The sequence below is a fragment of the Mya arenaria genome, chromosome 3, assembly GCF_026914265.1.
Source record: "Mya arenaria isolate MELC-2E11 chromosome 3, ASM2691426v1".
In the NCBI taxonomy this organism is placed as follows: domain Eukaryota; kingdom Metazoa; phylum Mollusca; class Bivalvia; order Myida; family Myidae; genus Mya; species Mya arenaria.
This window is the reverse complement of record NC_069124.1, coordinates 46,795,182-46,815,377: the sequence shown is the minus strand read 5'-3', so window position 1 is coordinate 46,815,377 and position 20,196 is coordinate 46,795,182. Positions and strand designations below refer to the sequence as shown.

General features: G+C 32.8%; 1 protein-coding gene across 11 annotated transcripts; it reads right to left on the bottom strand.

The window, feature by feature from the left end:
• Positions 1 to 693: 693 nt before the first annotated feature.
• On the bottom strand, positions 694 to 18,284 carry LOC128227889 (mitochondria-eating protein-like). Of its 11 annotated transcripts, none has more exons than XM_052938812.1 (13): positions 18,145 to 18,284; positions 14,108 to 14,213; positions 13,707 to 13,935; positions 13,191 to 13,286; positions 10,273 to 10,491; positions 7,862 to 8,075; positions 7,423 to 7,581; positions 7,081 to 7,113; positions 6,115 to 6,290; positions 5,381 to 5,507; positions 4,971 to 4,997; positions 3,623 to 3,743; positions 694 to 2,262 (listed from the first exon to the last, which is right to left on the bottom strand). In XM_052938812.1, exons 1-13 carry the CDS (start codon positions 18,229 to 18,231, stop codon positions 2,252 to 2,254), a joined length of 1,605 nt encoding a protein of 534 aa, XP_052794772.1. In that variant the 5' UTR covers positions 18,232 to 18,284; the 3' UTR covers positions 694 to 2,251. The 11 variants fall into 11 exon arrangements, with proteins under 11 accessions (XP_052794772.1, XP_052794770.1, XP_052794777.1 ...); XM_052938810.1 differs by lacking the exon at positions 4,971 to 4,997 and adding an exon at positions 4,358 to 4,384; XM_052938817.1 differs by lacking the exons at positions 4,971 to 4,997; positions 10,273 to 10,491 and adding exons at positions 4,358 to 4,384; positions 9,419 to 9,550.
• Positions 18,285 to 20,196: the final 1,912 nt, after the last annotated feature.

Sequence of the window (20,196 nt, the reverse complement as noted above, 5' to 3'; positions counted from 1 at the left end):
TAATAAGGAGGCCCTGATACAAATGTATTTGTAGATTAACTTGTTTTGTAGATTAACTTGTTTATAAGTCATTGGCTATAACTTCCCATACAATGCCATATATCTATATATATTTTAATCCCATCAGTAGTTTTGAAGTTATTTTCCGGCCAAAGCAGCACTTATACGCTCTCACTCCGGGGAGCATAGAACACATCTGGATAAGCCAAATAAGAGGGCATCAAATATTTGTATCAGTGATAAATGGATGAGACTGTTCTTACAACATTGCCATTTGCCTTTCAGGAGATGGCAAAACTGCAGTGATGGTTGATGGTCATTTTAAAACACAAAAACATGAATGATAATGGTAAATTTATTCTGTGATGTCTAACTAATTTATCAGTATATATATATTATTTTTGAAAAAAAAATACAGTACACAAAATATCACAGGAAAGAGGACTTAGACTTTAGAAGTAAAATCAGTTTAATATCACAAATGGCAATTTGTTTCTTCGAGTCGAATATCTATCATGGCTTATGAATAATTGAAAGAAAAAACGTTCTGTCATCTGCCAAACAGATATTGGTGTTTAACAGATATTGGTGTTTTAAATGATTATACTGTATTTAAGAGCTACTTGTTACCAAATACATTTAGTATGATATAATTATGCAATGACATGAGTGTCTACAATTGTAAAAATAACGAAATGTTAAACTTTTTATTATAAATATATAATGTGGTAAATACAGTTGATTTACAAATAAATACTAAAACTCTTGCCCATGCATAAATGTTTTGACAGAACACTAATGGAAATAAATCACAGTAAGTATGTGTATTAATGATTTGTTTGGAGATGAACTTGGACTTCTTACACAGTTGATAAATCTTTCTGGCAGTTCAATGCATACCGTTACTAGTAGGGCAACGGTAAACTTGTATTTTATTTCCAAGAACTTCTCTTGTACCATTATTCGATAACACTCCATTCATAAGTGGAGTGAGTCAGTCAATGGTATCCAATGATGTCGAGCCGTCTTTAACAAAACTCATTCCATCCAGTGTTTGTTAGCCCAATTATGCATGGGCAGGCCCGAAGGCGGATCACAGCAAATTTCCCCGAAAACCTATATATACATTCACAGGGTGCGGACGGACAAACAGCCCTGACAGGGGCTTAGTTGTATAGACCTGAGGTGGTGCTGGCTGAGAACTTAACACTCCTACTCAACAATCAGTACACCGAAAGTGTTTGTTATATAATGTAACCCCATACATTGTGTATAAAGTGAGTAGGAAGTTTAGCGTTAATCTTCAGGCATTAACCAAGCATAAAATGGGCCAACAAGCCTTATTAATAAATTATTTTCGACAAAAAAATTGGCTTCAATCCTCACCTTTTTTTTTTTTAATTTGTTAACATTCAATGTTCTTAAAACAAAACAAGAGCAATAATATTTATGATTTCAAGTTGAAGGTTATCACAGAAAGGAATGTAATTCTAAAATTTAAAAGCAAAACATAAACATCAAACTAAAACATTAGAGCTGATTATCTGACAGCAAACATTTGGCCCCATTTTAGAAATTCACTGACGAGTGCTTTGAAAGCACTGCCTATTAAAAGTTAGTAGCAAGCAATACTTATGTCCACAGATATCTGAATTTAACTTTCATATTTCTCCTATTCAGAAATTTAGATTATTTTTGTTAAAAGAAAGAAGATAGTCAGAAATGAACAGAAATAAATAAACAAACCCTGTTTAAAACTTTTCTAATACAAACAATGTCTATTTCAATCAAACACTTCACGTGATACCAAAAACTAGTGCACTTTTATACTATGCAATGTCATTCACTATGTATATCAACCTACAAAAACCTTGGTATTAATATTGTACACATCGACAAACACATACATATATATAGAAAACCATGCTAAATCTTGCAATATACAAAAAGACTCCAAACCAAGAGCATTATGCATTATTCCATAAGCTAATATCCATTTTCTTTCACGTCAACCATCTTTTTTTATTTTAAAACCATTAAAATTGTGTTTAAACTGTTTATCACACTAATGCTTTTGTTTAGAAACTTCTATGATAAAAAAATAATAAACTAAACAATAACAACTAATAATAACATAACACAAAATGTCAGTCCATTAACACTTTTCCATTCTGTATTCAGCACTGAACTGCCGTCTTCTCCAACAAAGCTCCAAAACTGCTGCGGCTTGGTTCTTCCTACTTACCACTTCTTAGTAGACAGCTAAAATGATGAAGAAATCATGGAAAACTTTTATTAAAACAAAATTCAGTATCATACAACTTTGCAAGATTTGTTTGTTACCAGAGGGTACCATCACTGATTGCCAATAAATGATATTCTATATAAGTATGTGGTTCCGAATTCAAATGATCGAATATGAAAATGCTATTTTGGTATCAAGTGTTTTGGCCATGATGCCTCCACTGCCAATGGGTTTGACAGATTCATTACATTATTCATTTAGAATAGCTCTGACAATCAAAAATCCATTACGGTAAGCTGATTATAACTGCCAAACTTCCATAAATTATAGTCGTTAATCAGTTTTACCTAAGTGGGTTATTAAACTAGCACATGCAAGCTTGCTAGTAGTGTAGAGGCATTTGGCGCTAAACACTTAATTAGCAAGTTAGCATTTATTTGGTCATCTACACATTTAAATTGCCTGGCCTGCAGACTTTATTATTAAAGAGACCAAATATATATATACACTTACTATGATAAAGTGGCTTCAGAATTTATATTATTAAGAGGAAATTCAAATTGGACTAAACCTTTGATAAAAGCAATTTTGTGATGTGCCCATTGCAATATTAAGTACTTGATTTATCATACAAACCATCTTATTAAAGGTTCACAATATAGGTGGATGCAAAAAAATGCATCAATCTATATTGTGCGCCTTTAAGTTTTTTTTTAAATAAACTCATTTAGAATTTTATAATCAGACAGTGGAATGGCAAATAGGTTTTAGAACAGACAGAAGACTGAAAGTAAATTCACAATGTTTCTGCATAATATACAACAGTGGTAAAAAAAGCTTTGAATTTATACAACTTTTAAACTGATGTCAAGTAACAAAATATGAGCATTTATTTAGAAATTCAAACACTTTTAAATTTAATTCTATAGATTAAATATGAGACTTGTATTATGTTTGTATCGTTTATTAGAAATGTCCAATAATATAAAGAACAACATCCAAAAACATATTATTATCTTAGTGGTGTTCAACACTGACAAAATTAAAGAGTAAGTGATTAGAAAACACCGAATTCTGTTCAAGAGCTGAAGTGAAAGCTGAGCTAACTGACTCTTATAACAATTTAGTTACCTCAACTTTCCTGACAGTCCTTTGATTTTATCAGGCATAAGAATAACAGTTTATTTCATTACTTTTAGCTATGTCATATAAGTTAAAAGAAGCTTACATAAAATAATAAAATCAACACATTTTAAAACTGTTTAAAACAAGTCTTAAAATCTTGAATTATTATGCCTGCAACTATGAAGTTAAATGAAAATGCAGTTCTATGCTATGTTAAATGTTATGTGTGTTAGATGGAGGATGTTACCGGACCTGCTCGCCTGGGGCTCGGGGACCGACTGCGACGTGTCGGGCTCACAGATCGGGACCGGGAACGAGAACGTGGGCCCGGGCTCACCGAGCGGGAACGGACTGGGCTCCGGCTACGCCGAGACTGCAATAACAGGGGGCTCAAACTTTGCATGGGCTTGTTAGGGGGTTGGGGAAGCATGCAGTCTTAGGGAACCATTTTTCCCTGATAAACTATTACATAGAATACATACAATGTATCATTTTATATATTCCTTGAACTTCCGAGGATTTCCTTAAAGGGGAGTTAGCATTTTTGGTTGTTAGGATTCAACAAACTTAAACATGGGAATAAACTTTATTCATCAATTCTTACTATCAACCTTCATCAGAAAAGGTCATAATCCTCTTTCTATAAAAAAACAACAACAATGTGGCAGATTGCATTAGAAAGTTCAAAACAGTCCAGAATGCAATAAAACAGAAGGAAATTGTTTAGAGTAATAAGTGGAATTCAAATTTGTGCTTTTATTAAAACTTTATGAAAGGAAGAATCCCAAAACTCATGAAAGTGAAAATGCATGCACAGATTGTGCAAAGAATTTTCTACAGTTTCAAAACAGAGTATCTTAAACATTTCCAAGATTCCATTTTATCCATTTCATGTTTCGTTTAAAATATTAAAAGCGTGAGTGAAATGCTTGAAGACCCAGCATGCCCTGCAACAAACTACAACATAAAATTTTGATGTGGTCTGACCCAGGGGGATGAGATGACCCAAGTTGGCTGTAAGGTGAATGATATATGACAATATCAGTACACCAAAACAAGCATGACCAACACATAGTGTCACATCTACCGCTGAAAATCGTGATTTTCAAAGAAGATCTAGGGTTTTTTACATGTACATTCAGTGCTCTCAATAAGAACTGCCTCCCTACCAAAAAGACCTCTTTCTCATTGGAAATTAACACAATGAACTATTCTGCTCTTGAAAACAATTTTATGTTTCAATTTGCTTCTTACGGCTAGGCCACTTTCCAATTTTTGCTGAAAAAGCACCAAATACTTTAAGGTTTTCACCTGCTAAAGCAATTCCTTTTGAGAACACTGCCATATACTTTTACTTACTTAGTAAAAGTAATGTAATTTTATCCATTGGTAAATCAATACCATGTTTTAAAAAACATGCAGTGGTTCATTAACTTTCCACAAAAAAGCAATGTGTTCGATAAGTTATTACCATTTTAAATGCAAAAAAACTCAGTTTAAAATGAATATTTGATAAACGTTTTCTTCAGGACTTGTAGTTTTGAATGGTTTCAATTTTCAGTGGTAGAAAGGCACATATAGAACAGTAAGATGGGTATACCATTCCACTATTCCTTTTCACATTGCTCTATAGATAGATAGGAATTAAATATTTAGGAACATTATGGTTTAAGTTTCCGTACATTGACTTGCATACTTTTTTAGAACATTCAGAGATTATAATAAATGCTATATAGATATTTCTTGACTGAAAATAATTAAATATATACCTTGAAAATATTAACAATTAATGCTATATAATCAAATAATAGGAATGTGTAGAAATAAACTCATGTAATGTTTTAAATATCTTGAAAAAATTGTAATAAATAAAAAAAAATCAGCCCCATTGTGACTAATATTATTTTCTTTAATAAAATTCAGCCTTTTTTATCACAATGACAAAACAATTGTTTTGACAGCAATTTAACGGAATGTTTAATTTAAATAACATGAAGGGCGGGTAACTACCAGGGAAGCTCCACGGCGCGTGCAGCACTCTCCCTTCATCCTGCAGATGGCGCCCTGTATGAGGCCGGGCCAGATGTGGTGGTTCACTAGAGGGGCAGTGTACTCAGAGTCGTAGCTGCGGCGGTACCTGGAAACATGACATTTTGATGTGTGGGAAATCTTTTCTATTTACATACATAAAACAATTATATTTAAAATATTTAAGAATTAAAAAAATGCATCATTATTTATTTACAGAAATAATCAAGTCCTGGAATTACTTGGACAGTATTGTAATTCTTTACATTAAATTCTATCAAGATATCTGCTCTCACTTGGTTGAAAGTTTTGAGACATAATCTGTTCTATTAAAACACCACCAAACATTTCTAATTAAATATTTGAGCCATAGAAGCAGTTGTCAACCTGTTTCAAAGAGACTTTACATAATTTTATTCAATCTCCTACGCAGTCATCCCCCTTGACGAGCAGATCTTTAATTGCCACAATATACGAAAAATAGGATTTCAGCTTACATATAAACATTTATGTATCTTATTTCATTTATTTTTTGTGCTTATTCATGCAATACTTAAGTTTCATATGCTCGTTTCCAAAGTAAAAAATAATTTCAAACAAAAGAAAAAAATAACTCATGACATGATTTTGACCGCCATCAGTCACATGATATGCATGTTCAGCAAAGGGAAGTAACTGTTGGGTGGAGTTTGAATTTTAATATCTACGATTCCTACTTGGTGTCATCGAAGAGTTCAGCACGGGATGAGACAGCAATGTCGAGGGGGTGGGCTAGGGCGCTCATTTGCCAGGCGACTTTGACACATTCACGGATGAATGGCTGGATGATGGCGAAGGTGGAGTCAGGGGGCAGGAAGATGCTTGGGTTCACGTTCAGCTTTCGGATCACATCCTACATGTAAAACATGAAATAATCATTATAACTGTTATGGCATGACACACTTTATTTATTGACCATTTTGGCAGTTGTTCATGACTTTGTTAAAGTTAACAAAATTGTTAACATCATAATTGTTAACTTTGAAATCTTTACTGCTCTGGAAATTTAATAGATAAATAAATTTGTCATCTGCATTATTTCTAATAAAATTTAAGAAAAATCTGAAAACTAATTCAGCTGTACCTGTTTTATTTATGTATATAAGCTCATCATCAAATACGTCATGATTAAAAGTTTACAACAACCTCATTCATCGCATGGCTAACTTTAACAAAGTTCTGAACAATCAGCCAATTATTTACTTTCTACTTTTTGTTCATAGCTCTCAAGGTTATTGGCTTGGTTTTCAATGGCAGTTTATGCCCCATTAAGCACTTTGTACAAAACTTTCTCCAGCACTCTCAGGTGACCGGATTTTTTTAGGAAATTGCCGGCATTTATTACATGTATCATATAATAAGCAAAACAGAATAAAATGACTTTCTATCATCATTCTCAACAATGCATAAATAATGTCTTTTGAGCCATGCAATTTCATTTACAAGTGCTTTGAAATTGATTCAGAATTAAAGCCATAAATCGCTATTGGGAAAATAATGTCGCAATCGCTGGCAATAATAGATACAAGGGTTTATTTCACACTGCAAAGAATTTTTAATCTTCCCCATGAATACATGATCAAGGGGTGATATTACAGTGCAGTGACACAGTAAGACATGCATTTGTGTGTGAGATCTCATACCCACAAACTAACTGTTCCCCTGCCATTGAATGTCTGTAATAGGATATAGTTACAACTTGACTTTAGTTTCTCATGTTTTCTTTGAAGATATGCTAATACATTATAAATCATTTTTAGAAAATTGTTCGGTCATTTGTAATATTTTGGTTATTGATTTACTTGTACTTGTTTATTGGTAAATTGTTAATTTTTTGTCATTGGAAAACTGTTTTCTTTGGTCATTGATAATTTGTCATTTTTTCAATGTGAATCAAAAAGGGCAAACTGGCAATGAAACAGTATAAAATGCAAATATTAAAATGCTTGATTCCATACACAGTGCAGCAGACCAGGGAAACTCACCGAGACCATGCCGGGAGCATCATAGAGGTCTACGTTGCGGTTGACGTAATCCTGAACAGCCTCCTCAAGAGTTTCGGGCCCGGAGTGTGTGATGGCAAGGTTAGAACGCACCTTCATTTTAAACTGCCGGAATGCAGTCTTCGCAACATGGAAGGACTCCTGTACAACATAGAAAAATACATCAAAATCTGAGGAATCATTACAAGAAAGCAGCAAGGAGGATCTACGTGACAGAACCACTTTGCTGTCACCACTCAAAGGTATCATTGAACTGAAAGAATTAGATAGAATAACCGGTGACCATGTAAGGTGTTGTGGTTATCAACAACCGACCTGTATGATACTATTTAAGTATAAATAAATCAATATCATTAATGTTGGAGTGTACAAAAAATATTCATCATAAAAAGACATCTGGCACCTAAAACAATCATGTTACCTTGACGGCCTCAAAAATGATGCGCTGGTTGTTCTCATGGTCAGCTGAGTATGATCGAAGCGTATCCATGGCATCTAGGCGGTCCTGAGAGAAGAGGTCATTCCAGCGTGAGATCAGGTTGCTTTCACGCACACGCTGGACAGGGTCGTCCATGGAGAGGGGCGAGCTGATGCGGGGCGTGTAACGGTATTTGGTCAGGGAGTCCAGAGTGTCACTATAATGTGGTGGAAGAGAGGGGGAAGGAAAAATTAAGTGTTGAAGAAAAATAGAGCAGAATTTAAAAGAACATTTTTACTTCATTATAATAGAAAATATATCATGGCTTACATATACTTTATTCTTTTACTTTATTTTCTTTTTTCTCATTTATCTTTGGGGAAAAATATCTTTTGCTTGTATTGGGATTAACATTTTAAACTTTAAGAATGCCATATATCTCACACAGGAATTTGTCCTGCATTCTGATCCAATGATTTCATTGAATATTTATTGATTTGAATTTTACGTTTATCGGTTTATTCAGTTTAATGCACAAATTTTTGCATACAAGCAATATTTGTGGGAAGTAGACGGAAACTAAACACTCATTATTATGTATCTCCGCTATAATTGAACTTAAAGATACTTCATTGAGTTTTTAAGATTATTTATCACCCGATAATTTATTCAAATATTGATATTTGTACATGTATCATTGATCAACAACCACATCTTATATTAGCACACTTAGTTACTATCAGAATCTTACAACATATTGAAAACCCATAATGGACAAAACTTTATCAGATCATTTATATATTAATTTGCTATCAGTAATCGGTGTTAATCAATGTGAACAGAAAAGTCTACATACAGAGGGTCGGGTATGAAAACTAATATGGGTAAGGGGTAGTTGACATCAATGTCTGGTAAGTACTTCACACTAAGAATACGGACAAGTTACAACTCGCCTTTGACCACAACCATGTAAATAACTAACGCTAAATCGGTCTTCTTAACTTGCCATTTTTGTAAAGAGGTCTAAATTTAAATCACTTACATGGCGTTTGAATGCTATCTAAAAGATAAGGCAGGTCTATCTACTGAGTATGGTTAAAATTAATTAGCTCACAGTATTTGAACATGCACATCTCTAAGCTTCTAATTCTACATGTATTTCACAACTTATTAATTAAAAACCAACCCAGTGCAAAATTATCACCTTTCCTCAGTATGCCAAAGAAAATACCATTTATCAAAATTGACTGTGAGAAAAAAATCTAAGAAAGCAGAAGGTTCAAAGCTTGAAAATATATTGCTGATACAATTCTTTAGCATTTCTAAACAAAATAAAAACAGACAAAAGTAACCCAGCCACTAACAAAGTAACATACACTTTCCTTTTTTTCATGAACTTTGATGGAGCAATTTTTATAGATTTCCGTAATAAACTATTATTATAATTTATAAGGTATGTAATCACTAGAATAATTTTTACTCAAGTTAAACTTTAATTTAACAGAAAGCCGGGTATGCGTTGAAACTAGCAGCAACATTTGGGACATAAGCTCCAATTACCTCTCAAGGTAGCTTGTTTTAGACGTTGCAATGAACAGTTCGTTCTTCAGCTGCCGAATTTGCCGTTCAAGGTCGTCGACCAGGTTCGACCTGGCGCGGAGCCTAACCAACTCATCCTGAGCATCAGCAAGCCTATTGGGCGGGACATAAAGAAGGTTTCCTTTTAGAGAGATTAGAAAAAAACGTTCACAAGGACAAACACTGATGGTGATTCAAAGAGCATGAAATCTGGACAGGGAAAATAAAGTGTTACGATTTTAAGGTATCCAACCAATAAATGAGCTGTTTATCTGTTGATTCCATTAACCATAATGTTAAAATGTTGATACCTGGTCACTATAATGTAAATGAAATGAACTAAAATTTACTATACAGAAAATCATAACGATGCAAATGGATTTAAAATGATCTGTTTTACAATCTTTGAACACCAAAAAATCTTGTTTTTTTATTAGTTTAAGTATAATTTTTGTATATTATTTTTCTGCACATAAAAACCTTTCAAATGATCCCAAAAGATTTGTTACCAGGCATTTGAAATTCTCATATATGAGTTTTGGATACCTTAATAATCAGTGTTTGCTCAAAGTCTAACAAGCCTCAGCTTAACTGCATAGTGCAAACTTAGTTTGACTCATACTCAACTGAATATGTAACATGTAAACTTATCCCTTTATCCAATTTGATGCTCTTTGTCCACACCCTTAACCACAACAATAACAAACAGAAGGAAGAAGTTTAGGCACGCCAACTCTGTTTAGTCCGTACAGCGCCTACAGTTGTTAGAGAGATTAAAATCTAGGGGGCACCACTCTAACCGCTACAGCTCTGATCTGCTCTTTGCTCCATCTTACCCCGACAGGCCGGGATCATCAGACTTGGCCTTTGACGGGGTCGCAGGCCTGTAGGAGGGTAGCTCCTCACGCATGGTGGCGGAGCTACGTAACAGGGCGTCCCTGCGACCTGTCAGCAGGCCAATATCTTCCCGAAGACGGCGCACCTGCGTATCATAGTCGGAAAGAATTCCAGCCTTGGCCCTCAGGCCACGTAATTCCTCTTCAGCTGCTGCTAGTCTAGGTTTGAGAAAACAACAAACATGACTCTCAAACAGGTATTCATACTCAAGTTCTTGTGGCATTACTCTATGAAGTCAGACAAAAATTGGATTCTTATGTTCAATGCGAAAATAATCATCTAAATACTTGAGTATTTATTGATAAATATTTTCTATCTTATTAATAATTAATATCTTTAAAAAAAAAAATGTTATGGGAAAACGTTCCCATACAAGTTAACAGAAATTAATTACAAATCCAATTTTTGCATGCTGTCATTATTATGTTGAGCAATTGTATTGATCAAGTTAATAATTAAGTACCGTTATTCCCATTCCAAAATAAATATTTAAAATAAATTCAAATGAGATCACGATAGATAAATTATATTAATCCCCTAAGTCTTGACAGCATTTTCAACAATCGAACACATAAACAGTTTTGAAAATAGTGGCATAAGAAAAGGTGAGCGATTTTAAACCTTAATGGTACTCTTGAAATTAGCTTTAAATCATATCTTCACATTTCAAAACTTAAAATGCATTATTATATGAATGTCCAAGTCAGGCTCAATTTAAAATCTTTAAAGATATATTTAAAAAAAGAATAGATAAAATATCCTTCTGATTAATGGGAGCCGTTTGAGACAAAAACTTCCTAATATTTTGTTTTACTTCCTCATTACGTACTTCAGCTTTGATTTTTTTGGACTTGATCAAATAACATGTTCTGTTTATTGGATGCATTCCAGTTATGACCATCAGGGTGCATAAATAATGATCATTTTTTCCCAGGAGTACCATTAAGGCCCTAAATCATTCATCTATTCTCAAACCACTGTGCATTTTAACATAATTAACCAGCTTACATTATTATACTAACAGACTTTCCATACATAAATGCCTATCTTTTCAATTTTTAGATCCTGCTTGTATAAAAATAAATAGAAAATTCTAATCGAATTTTCAATAAATCTGTAGTTCATGTCATGTTTGTTCTGTAAATAGCACTTTAATGGTACACTATTTAACACATGACTGGATCTACAAAAGCCATATCTGTAGCACCAACATAGAAACTAAACCAGATCCATCCAACTTCAAAAGGTTTTAATCATTGTATTGATGTCGGAAACATCAATACCTGCACATTTTAAAACATTAAACAAAATTTCTATTCAATAAAATTATATTTTATAATCTGGTTATAAAACAAGAGGGCTATTGACGCCAAATATATAAAGACTGAATATTTAATATACGATAAATATCATAGAAATAAAAAAGCGTGAATTCGCAAAATACATGTATATAACATTAAGCAAGCAGTCAAAAGAAGTGAGCAAAAAAAGTACCCCATGGTACTCAATATGTGCAAAATGATATGAAGTGCGGAGGAATTGCTTGTTTGGAGAGATTTAGTACGACAATCTTCCATCTATACTTGTGCTGTTATAAAGTAACGTTAGTTTTGTCAATGTAGTTAATATGAAAATGTTGTTCCGACTAGAACTTCACTTCATACAGCAAGAACCAAAACAATAATTAACAGTAACTTTTAAATAAATAATCAACTCATAATTTCACTTTTTGAAGTAATGATGCATTGGACTTGAAACTATTTAACGCAACTTTACAATAACTAGGAGTAAAAATATATGTTTGTTTCAGGTTTCCCAACACACCATATTTGTTTTGCCATATTTTGTATGGATGTTTCTAAGCATAAGTTTAGAAGTTTGGGTAACAAAAAAATCTCAATAAGCAATTTGCAAAATATTTCCGACCTATCTTCCCTTTTACTTTTTTAACTCTGAAACCTGAGACAGACATAATTTTTTTTTACGCCAAAGGGGTAGGAATGACTTCCCAAAGCAATGCATATATGTATATAATTGTAATGAATAAATGCTTTGTAAATGACAAGTAAAACTTGATGATTTTCAATATTTCTAACGATTTTAAAAAAAAATAAAAAAATATTTATTCACTTCTTAAGACCCTCCAATTTAAAATACATTTTTTTTGTTAAATATTTCATCAAACCATGAATACTGACATTAATCAAGTCTTGAAACTTACAATATTACAATGAAAACAACAGGGACAAGCCCAGTAGTAAAAATTACAAGGTCAAAAACACGACTAGCCAAACCAACTATTTGATCACAAGGCTAAAAAAATAAACTATTTCATGCATTTAAAAGAAAATCAACCACCATCAAAATGAAAAAGATAAAATAAAAGTTACAGAAAAACAAAAATGAAAAACTGACGATGATACACTAATTAATATTCAAAGCAAACTATGGTGCAAAAGTTTGGGTTCATGCGTAATTTCGATCTTACTTCCTCCGCATCTCCCGAGTTTCCATATCTCCGATAATTTGATCGCTAGAAGTGTTTCTCAGACTACGATTTAAATCATCCTTTGCTTCAATAAGTCTGAAGAATGAAGCAACAAAATAAAAATGACAACTTATTGCTTAAAATCACACATTCTATGCTGGAAAAAATGACTAGCCCTGTATGCTTCATCGCCTTCACAAGTCATAAGAAATTTCAACCTTGATTGTTTTTACGATCCAGCTTTTAAGCATTTAATGAAGTTCACGTCTTGTGATTATTTTTACCAAATTTGCAGTGTAAGGGTGAGCTTAAAAAGGTAGTCATGTTTGCCAACACAGATGAAGTCACACAGAATAAGTGCAAGCTTACTTCCGTCTCAGCTCTCTGTTCTCATTATCGAGGAACAGTTTGTCCGTGCTCGCGGATCTCGTGCTGCGCGACACCTGGTCCTTCGTTTCTGCCAGTCTGACAAACACGCCAACATTCATACATGCATTCAACAATGTAAGTAGGCAGTGAAGTAGTAACTTGTATAGAGCTTATAAAACATGAAATTATTCACGAAAATTACATCTACAATGAAATTAATGATAAAAATATGATGAGGATAATCTTTCTGAAAAACAAAGGAATGGTAGAAACACCTCACACCAATTTACCAAAATAGCTTTTAACACGTCCTTTTTAAACTGAGAAACAAATTACCCAAATAATAAGAGCAACTCGATTGATAAATTCTAAAGCAACTGTAGGAGCTGATTCTGTTAAGACCCCAAAGTTAAATTGGTTTTTAAAAAGATACCAATTCACCGATGAAACTAATGTATAACCAAATGCTTATGTAAATCCATGGACACTCAGTACATCAACAACATGAATACATACTCATCCCTGAGATCCTGGTTTTCAAGGTCCCTGGCACGGATGTCTGACTCGAGTTCCGCCAGAGAGTCTTCGTACATGTCCTTGATCTCTTCGATCTCGCGATTCTTGGCTGTAGCCTCAGCAAGCATGCTCAGGGTTGTGTCAGAAGTCGCGCCTGATGTGAAGAAGCTTGAGCCCAGGAACGGCAGCAGGCGAGACTTGATGGCGCTGGTTCCTCCATACAGGCCTCCTGAAAGAAGAGCTTGCCTTTGAAAACATCGGCTTTATTAAATGTAAAAAAAACACACCAGAAAACAAGGCATTCAGTCCTACCATATTTACATGTACATCGGTTAGAATTACATTTTAATATATGACATTTTACACAAAAGAAAACTTCTATACATCTATAGCATACTGACCTTCCTGTGCGCAGACACTGAGAAGCTTGAAGAGCTGGCCCTGAACCTTGGCATTGAGCTCAATAATCTCGCAACCTCGTGCAACATTCTGGTCACATGTGTTCAGCTGAAATAGACAAACATCATAAGGATCAGATGTGAAAAAAACAACATACAGCATGGATTGCTAATTTCTACCAGCTATTTCTTGACTGTAAACTTATTTTCAACAGTTTTTGTGAATTACCTTTTTGTAAATTGTTTTATATATATATTTAAATAAAACTACTCAAAGCCAGTTGGACAGACAAAAACTATGGCAATATTGTTACAACCAGGTTACAACAAAATATTAATTATTGTATGGCCTCTTATGATTTTAGCACATACTTGCGTAAGTTGAAACAAATAAGACAGATTTGTGTTATACAAGAACATAAAGTAGTCCAACTTTAAACAATACCAATGCCAAGCAGGCACTAAATCAGTTGTTATTGATCACAGAATTCCACAGCCAATTTTCACATATTGGGTGAATTTAGTATACCAGTAAGTAAACTATATTTGAACTTTTTAAATATGTAGCAAGCTTGGTCAATGACACTTGATATTTACTATTTTCAAATAGGGAATGGTTATTAGTTGAAAATACTGCTTAATAGCGTTACTCCAATCATAAGAAGATTAATTTTATAGGCTTAAAAGGATAAGGAAAATATTTAATAGAATAATAATTTATTTATCGTCACACACTTTAATCATTAAAAAGAAATTGTAAAAATTGAAGAAATCAAAAGATAATCTCAAAAACAAAGTTGACAAAAAAATGTTTTGTTTATTCATTGTGGGAATGCACTCAACTAAATATGAACACAATACTACGACAAAACATGGGGAAAAAGATCAATTAAATTGAAAACACTCTATCAAACTAATTGATTAAATGGCTTAGACCGGGATCATGGGTTGAATGCAAGGTACAAACTGTACAATGTAGCATCGATCAGGGTAAATAACAGAATGAATGTTGCTCGGGGATTTTTAAGTGTTTAATATTTATTATAACAGGATATAGGTTGAAAAATTTATATCATTTGAATGTATTAGGGACATCATATCATCAAATTTACAACAAAATATTGTAACATCAAGAATATCACTTAAATTTAATTATAATCTTGTGTCTGTGACTTGCAAATTTTTTTTAAAAAATTTCCAAAAACTGATCAGTTATGCTTTAAGTTCCAAAAAAGTTAATCATTACTTCTCAGAATATTTTTTTTTAAAAATGTGATCATATGATACAACCGCTAATAATGGCCCCACTGTTAACTGCATAAAACTTATGAATTGAATTATGTTCAAAATGGACACGTTCCAATGTCCTTGCAAAATAATGTTTTACATTTTGAACTAAAGGAAGGAACATTTACAGTACCCAAACTGTGCCAATTTTCACAGCAGATATTTTGTTTCAATTATATTTTAACAATCAGTGAACCTTTTGTTCAAAATCATTAAAGAATTGCATTGTCGCCAAATTGTTGAAATATGATAAATAATCATGAAACATTAATCAATAAAGCCAGCCATAGTTTGTATTGCAATTAGTTATACATGTATACATGTACAAACCAATTCAATCAAGTACTAAATCATTTTATTTTAAATTTTTATTTAATGAAAATAAGAACAGTTATGTGTTGACCCCAGATGGATTTAAGTCTATTTTAAGTAGAATTATTGTCTTTTCATCTCCAAATCAATTTCCATACAGTTTGGCTTTTAAAATAACCACTTGTAAACAAGCTACTAGACATAAAATGCAATTGCATTGAATGCAATAAGTCTTTGCCCCATAAAATTGACGTAAGTGAAATTTCAATGAGATTAAACCCATTAAAATACAAAGATAAATGGGAAGTTAAAATTCCCTTGCATGGTAGAAAGGCTTTATAAGAAATGTATTAGGAATGTGATTTCTCCTGCAAATTTCTTTTCTCAAATACTTGAATTACTTATCAGCGCTTTTATGGTAAGGCTACCGTGATAAATAAAATTTAAAGCTCAAATGATATTGAAAGGGCAAAGGAGTATGTTTCAACATGATCTCGAAAGGCAATACAACCAAACTATAGTTTACTCAACATGTTGACATTGGATGATAAACCCATTCAACTTTTGATAATAACTTTTTAGACTTAATATTTTCTCAATGTATAACCATTCCTCTGTACATTAACATGGACTACAATTTTTACTTACAGAAATAAGCTATTCACTGCAAATTTGATTTATCTACTCTGCCTAATTACTAACATTAGTTTTAGAGTTGAACTTAAAATAATGATTAGTTTACACCTGATTTGTATAGTTATTCATAAATTCATGTTTTTTCATGATTTTGAAGAATGTAAAACTCTCAAGTCATCCATCAACAAATGCCTCAAAATTCACAACAGTAAATTCTAACAAAATGGTCAATATGTTTCCATTAGCTAACAAAGATACACAAAGTGGTCATTTAGATCAAAGTAAAATAAGCAGTGGATTGATGATAGTTTCATTGAAATTAAAAAATGTGTCTTCAAAACAGTCTGCTTCTATGTTAATATATTCTACTCTGCTCCAAGAAATATGGAACCCTCATTTAAATTCAATATTTAATATTTTATGTATGAATAATGGCAAAAAATATAAGAATAACAGTTCTTAAATAATTCCACTTAACAGTGCAGTACTTGGTTAACAAGAATGTACCATCCATGTATATACATGTACACAGCATTACACTTTGTCATCAGGAAAACTAATTCACTGATATTTCAAACTTGAAAAGCTTTGTAATACCTTCTTCTACCTTTGTGATTTCAAAGTAATAAACATAAGTTAATGATTACTAATGAAACTATAAACGTGAGTCTTCAGAGTCTAGTACATGTAGGTGTTGCCAGTTCATCAATAAGTCATGAAAAAAGTCAATATTATTCTCACTCTGAATCTATAAAATGGCCATATAGGTGACTTCTTCAGAGGGAATCACCAATTATCTTTTCATAAACAGATTCTACATGGCTCCATTGTTTGTTTTTTATGAAGTCTTGAAAAAATGTCATCTTAGAGAACTTTTATACCTATTCATTTATTTCTTTAAGGAAATTCCTTGTAAGTTAATTATTTCATATATGGTACATACAGAATATAAACATAATTACAAAAAACACTAAGTCCAAGTGGTCAAATTGTTTAATTGCCATTGTGGTAGAAAATCTTTTTTTTATAAGGTACATGTACAGGCCATGTCAATTTAATACTAAAGATTTGAAAAATACTCACTTATCAGTGTCCTAATATTAAAAGGGGAGTACTCTGACTGAGATGCAGCATTATGCATATAAGTATTAAAAGTACAATGTACCCTATATCTGTTAATTTAGGGAGTAAAAATTATTTAATGTAACTCTTGTTGTCTTTTCCTCATAAGCAAAACTAAACTTGGTACATGTACCTTTATCTTCAACTTGTGAAATGCTTGCAGTATTTCACTTTATGTTTAATGTTTAATTATTTAAAGGAAAGTTTAAAAATGTGCATACTCATTAAAAAATGAATGATATTTGAAATTCTTAATGTTCTTTTCAAAATGTCACTTCTGGAGTTGTTCCAAATAGATCAATACTATGTAGTACACTATCGGTATTTGCTGAGCTGGTCTTTATTAGATAACCAGTAGTGCTTGTAAGCAGTTTCACAACTTGCAGACGAGTTTTTATGTTTGGACCAGTAGCGCGATTTGGCGGCAATTTTAGCGTCTTAGAAATGCTCTTTCATAACTATTGTGACAAAAGAGTAACAGTGCATTGCAATTCTTGTCAAATCAAAATGTTAAATAAATTGTTACAAGCCATAAATATTCGCTCAAACTTGTTAAAATCCTTAGCAACCGTGTGACATTTGCTACCGTTTAAAAATGTGCTGCATACATATCACAGAAGGGATGACGTACTCTAAATTTAAGACGTATTATTAGAAAACACCCATACACACTTAATACTCACATAGTAATTGTCATTCCATCTTTCTATTTTTTCCTGTAGAACATTAAATGTCCCAATATTCACCAATCTTCTCAATGACTCCGCCATTTTGACGCTTTGCTATCCAGTGAAAGAATGACATGCGCACTTGAACCTTTTGCGCGCACTTGCTGGTCTCACCCAACAGGATAGCGCTGTAGACGGTCTCACACAAATTAACAAATTGATAACGTAACCAAGCTATATCGCAATACATACATTTCAACAGTAATTACACAATGCAATGGAATTATTGTGTATGATTTATTGTCGTATTTAAAATGAAGTTAAGAAATAAAATTTTAATATACACACTGAAATGAATTTCGTTAAAAAATATACACAAAAAATGACACTTTTTATAAACTGTACACACGCAAATGCATATCAAAAAACTTGGTTAAGATCTTCAACTTGGCTGTGTTAATGAACAATAATAAATGAATACAAATGTTATACTTTGCACTAACGATTTTAATTTGCATTGTAACTGTGTAGATATAATAATATACTGTATTTGTATAATCTCAGAAAATGCTGAGTTTATACTATAAAGAATAGTGTATAAAAAGAAATAGAATAACAGTGGAACATGTTATTGTGGCATCTCTTTTTCGATTATGTCGTTGTTTGTGTTTTTGTGCATTTGTTGTTCAGTGTTGCTCTCTATTCTATAGAGCCGTTTCCTCTACATTACGTGATCTGAAAATTGTGCATGTATATATAATATTTGTCTTTTCATGTATAACGCGGGTTTTAGCGTTTTGATATACAAGTTGAAAGCTGTTTCACATGATATAGATCTATCGATTACGAGTCATGAATATAAGATTTTCATTCGGATGTTATCAACCAGGAACCTTAACGTTTACAATTTAGATTCACACTCCCCCGTGTTCTCAATTGTACCTGCGCTGGTTCATTGGCACACAATCCAGTGAGTCTAAGTTGGCGTGTTACCAAAACAAATAAGCTAAGAAAACTTATACGAAGAATGTTGACAGACATTCTGAGCAGATTCGAAATTACACCAAACGACCCACTGAAGCCTCAATAGCCCAGTCGGTCCTTTACAACATACATGTCGTTAAAGGAAAGTGAATACCTACTAATAACATATTTCTTCCAACATTCCTTTAACTATATGTATGTTTTAAAGGACCGTTTTGATGTCCGCGAATAGATAAAACACCGATGTAAGATATGTTTGATTAAGAAATGTTAGCCCGACGGCATTTACGAAAAAACAACATAATTGTTTGCTCCCTTTTGATTGTGACTGGTCGCCAGTCAGACGTAGTGGTTATTTCCCTTTGTCAAGGGAAAGTACACTGCTTGGAAATACCTGTAGTAAGTTTTTACCTTATGTGTATGAACATTTTACACATATCTCATAAAGTGTCGCCTATTACTTTCACTTATTAGAACGTATAAACTTGTGTTTACCTTCATTCGAATTATGATAGAAATACACATTCACATTTTAACCTATTCAGCAGCGTCTTTTATGTATTGCATCAAAATTCGTCTTGTAATATTTAACTCCCTAAATCTCGAATGTAGCGACGGTTTTACTGACACAAACTGTGTTCTGTAATGAGATAAATAAAAAATTTAGGTAGATTTAACGAAGTTCAAATAGAAAGAACAATTGTTATATAATTGTTCTTGTCAAGATCAGACATGAAATGTACATACAAATAAAATATTCAATTATACATTGCATTAAATATTCATTGAAAATAGCTCTTATGCAGAATATCATAAGATATGCATATCTAAAGCTACATTGTACATACCTTGTCCCTTTGTCCACCTAACTGTCGAACGCGAATGTATAGAAGGGCTGGTGGGCTCGTAGGATTTAAATATGTCAGTGTGCTGAACACACTACATAACATACATGCCCTTCTTAATGTAATGAGATGAGATGACAAGAGAGCCATAAAATTTAGGTACTTATGAAGTTTACTGAAGATATGCATAACTTACGTATACAACTCTTTTGTAACCATATTATGAGCATTTCTGAAT

Excerpts from the sequence above, each read along its gene's own strand:
- LOC128227889 (XM_052938812.1), bottom strand. The coding sequence starts at position 18,231 with ATGGCGGAGTCATTGAGAAGATTGGTGAATATTGGGACATTTAATGTT. Across the intron at positions 14,214-18,144 it reads GATGGAATGACAATTACTAT|CTGAACACATGTGACCAGAA; the intron begins GTGAGTATTAAG and ends TGTCTATTTCAG. Across the intron at positions 13,287-13,706 it reads AACCAGGATCTCAGGGATGA|ACTGGCAGAAACGAAGGACC; the intron begins GTATGTATTCAT and ends CGTGTTTGTCAG.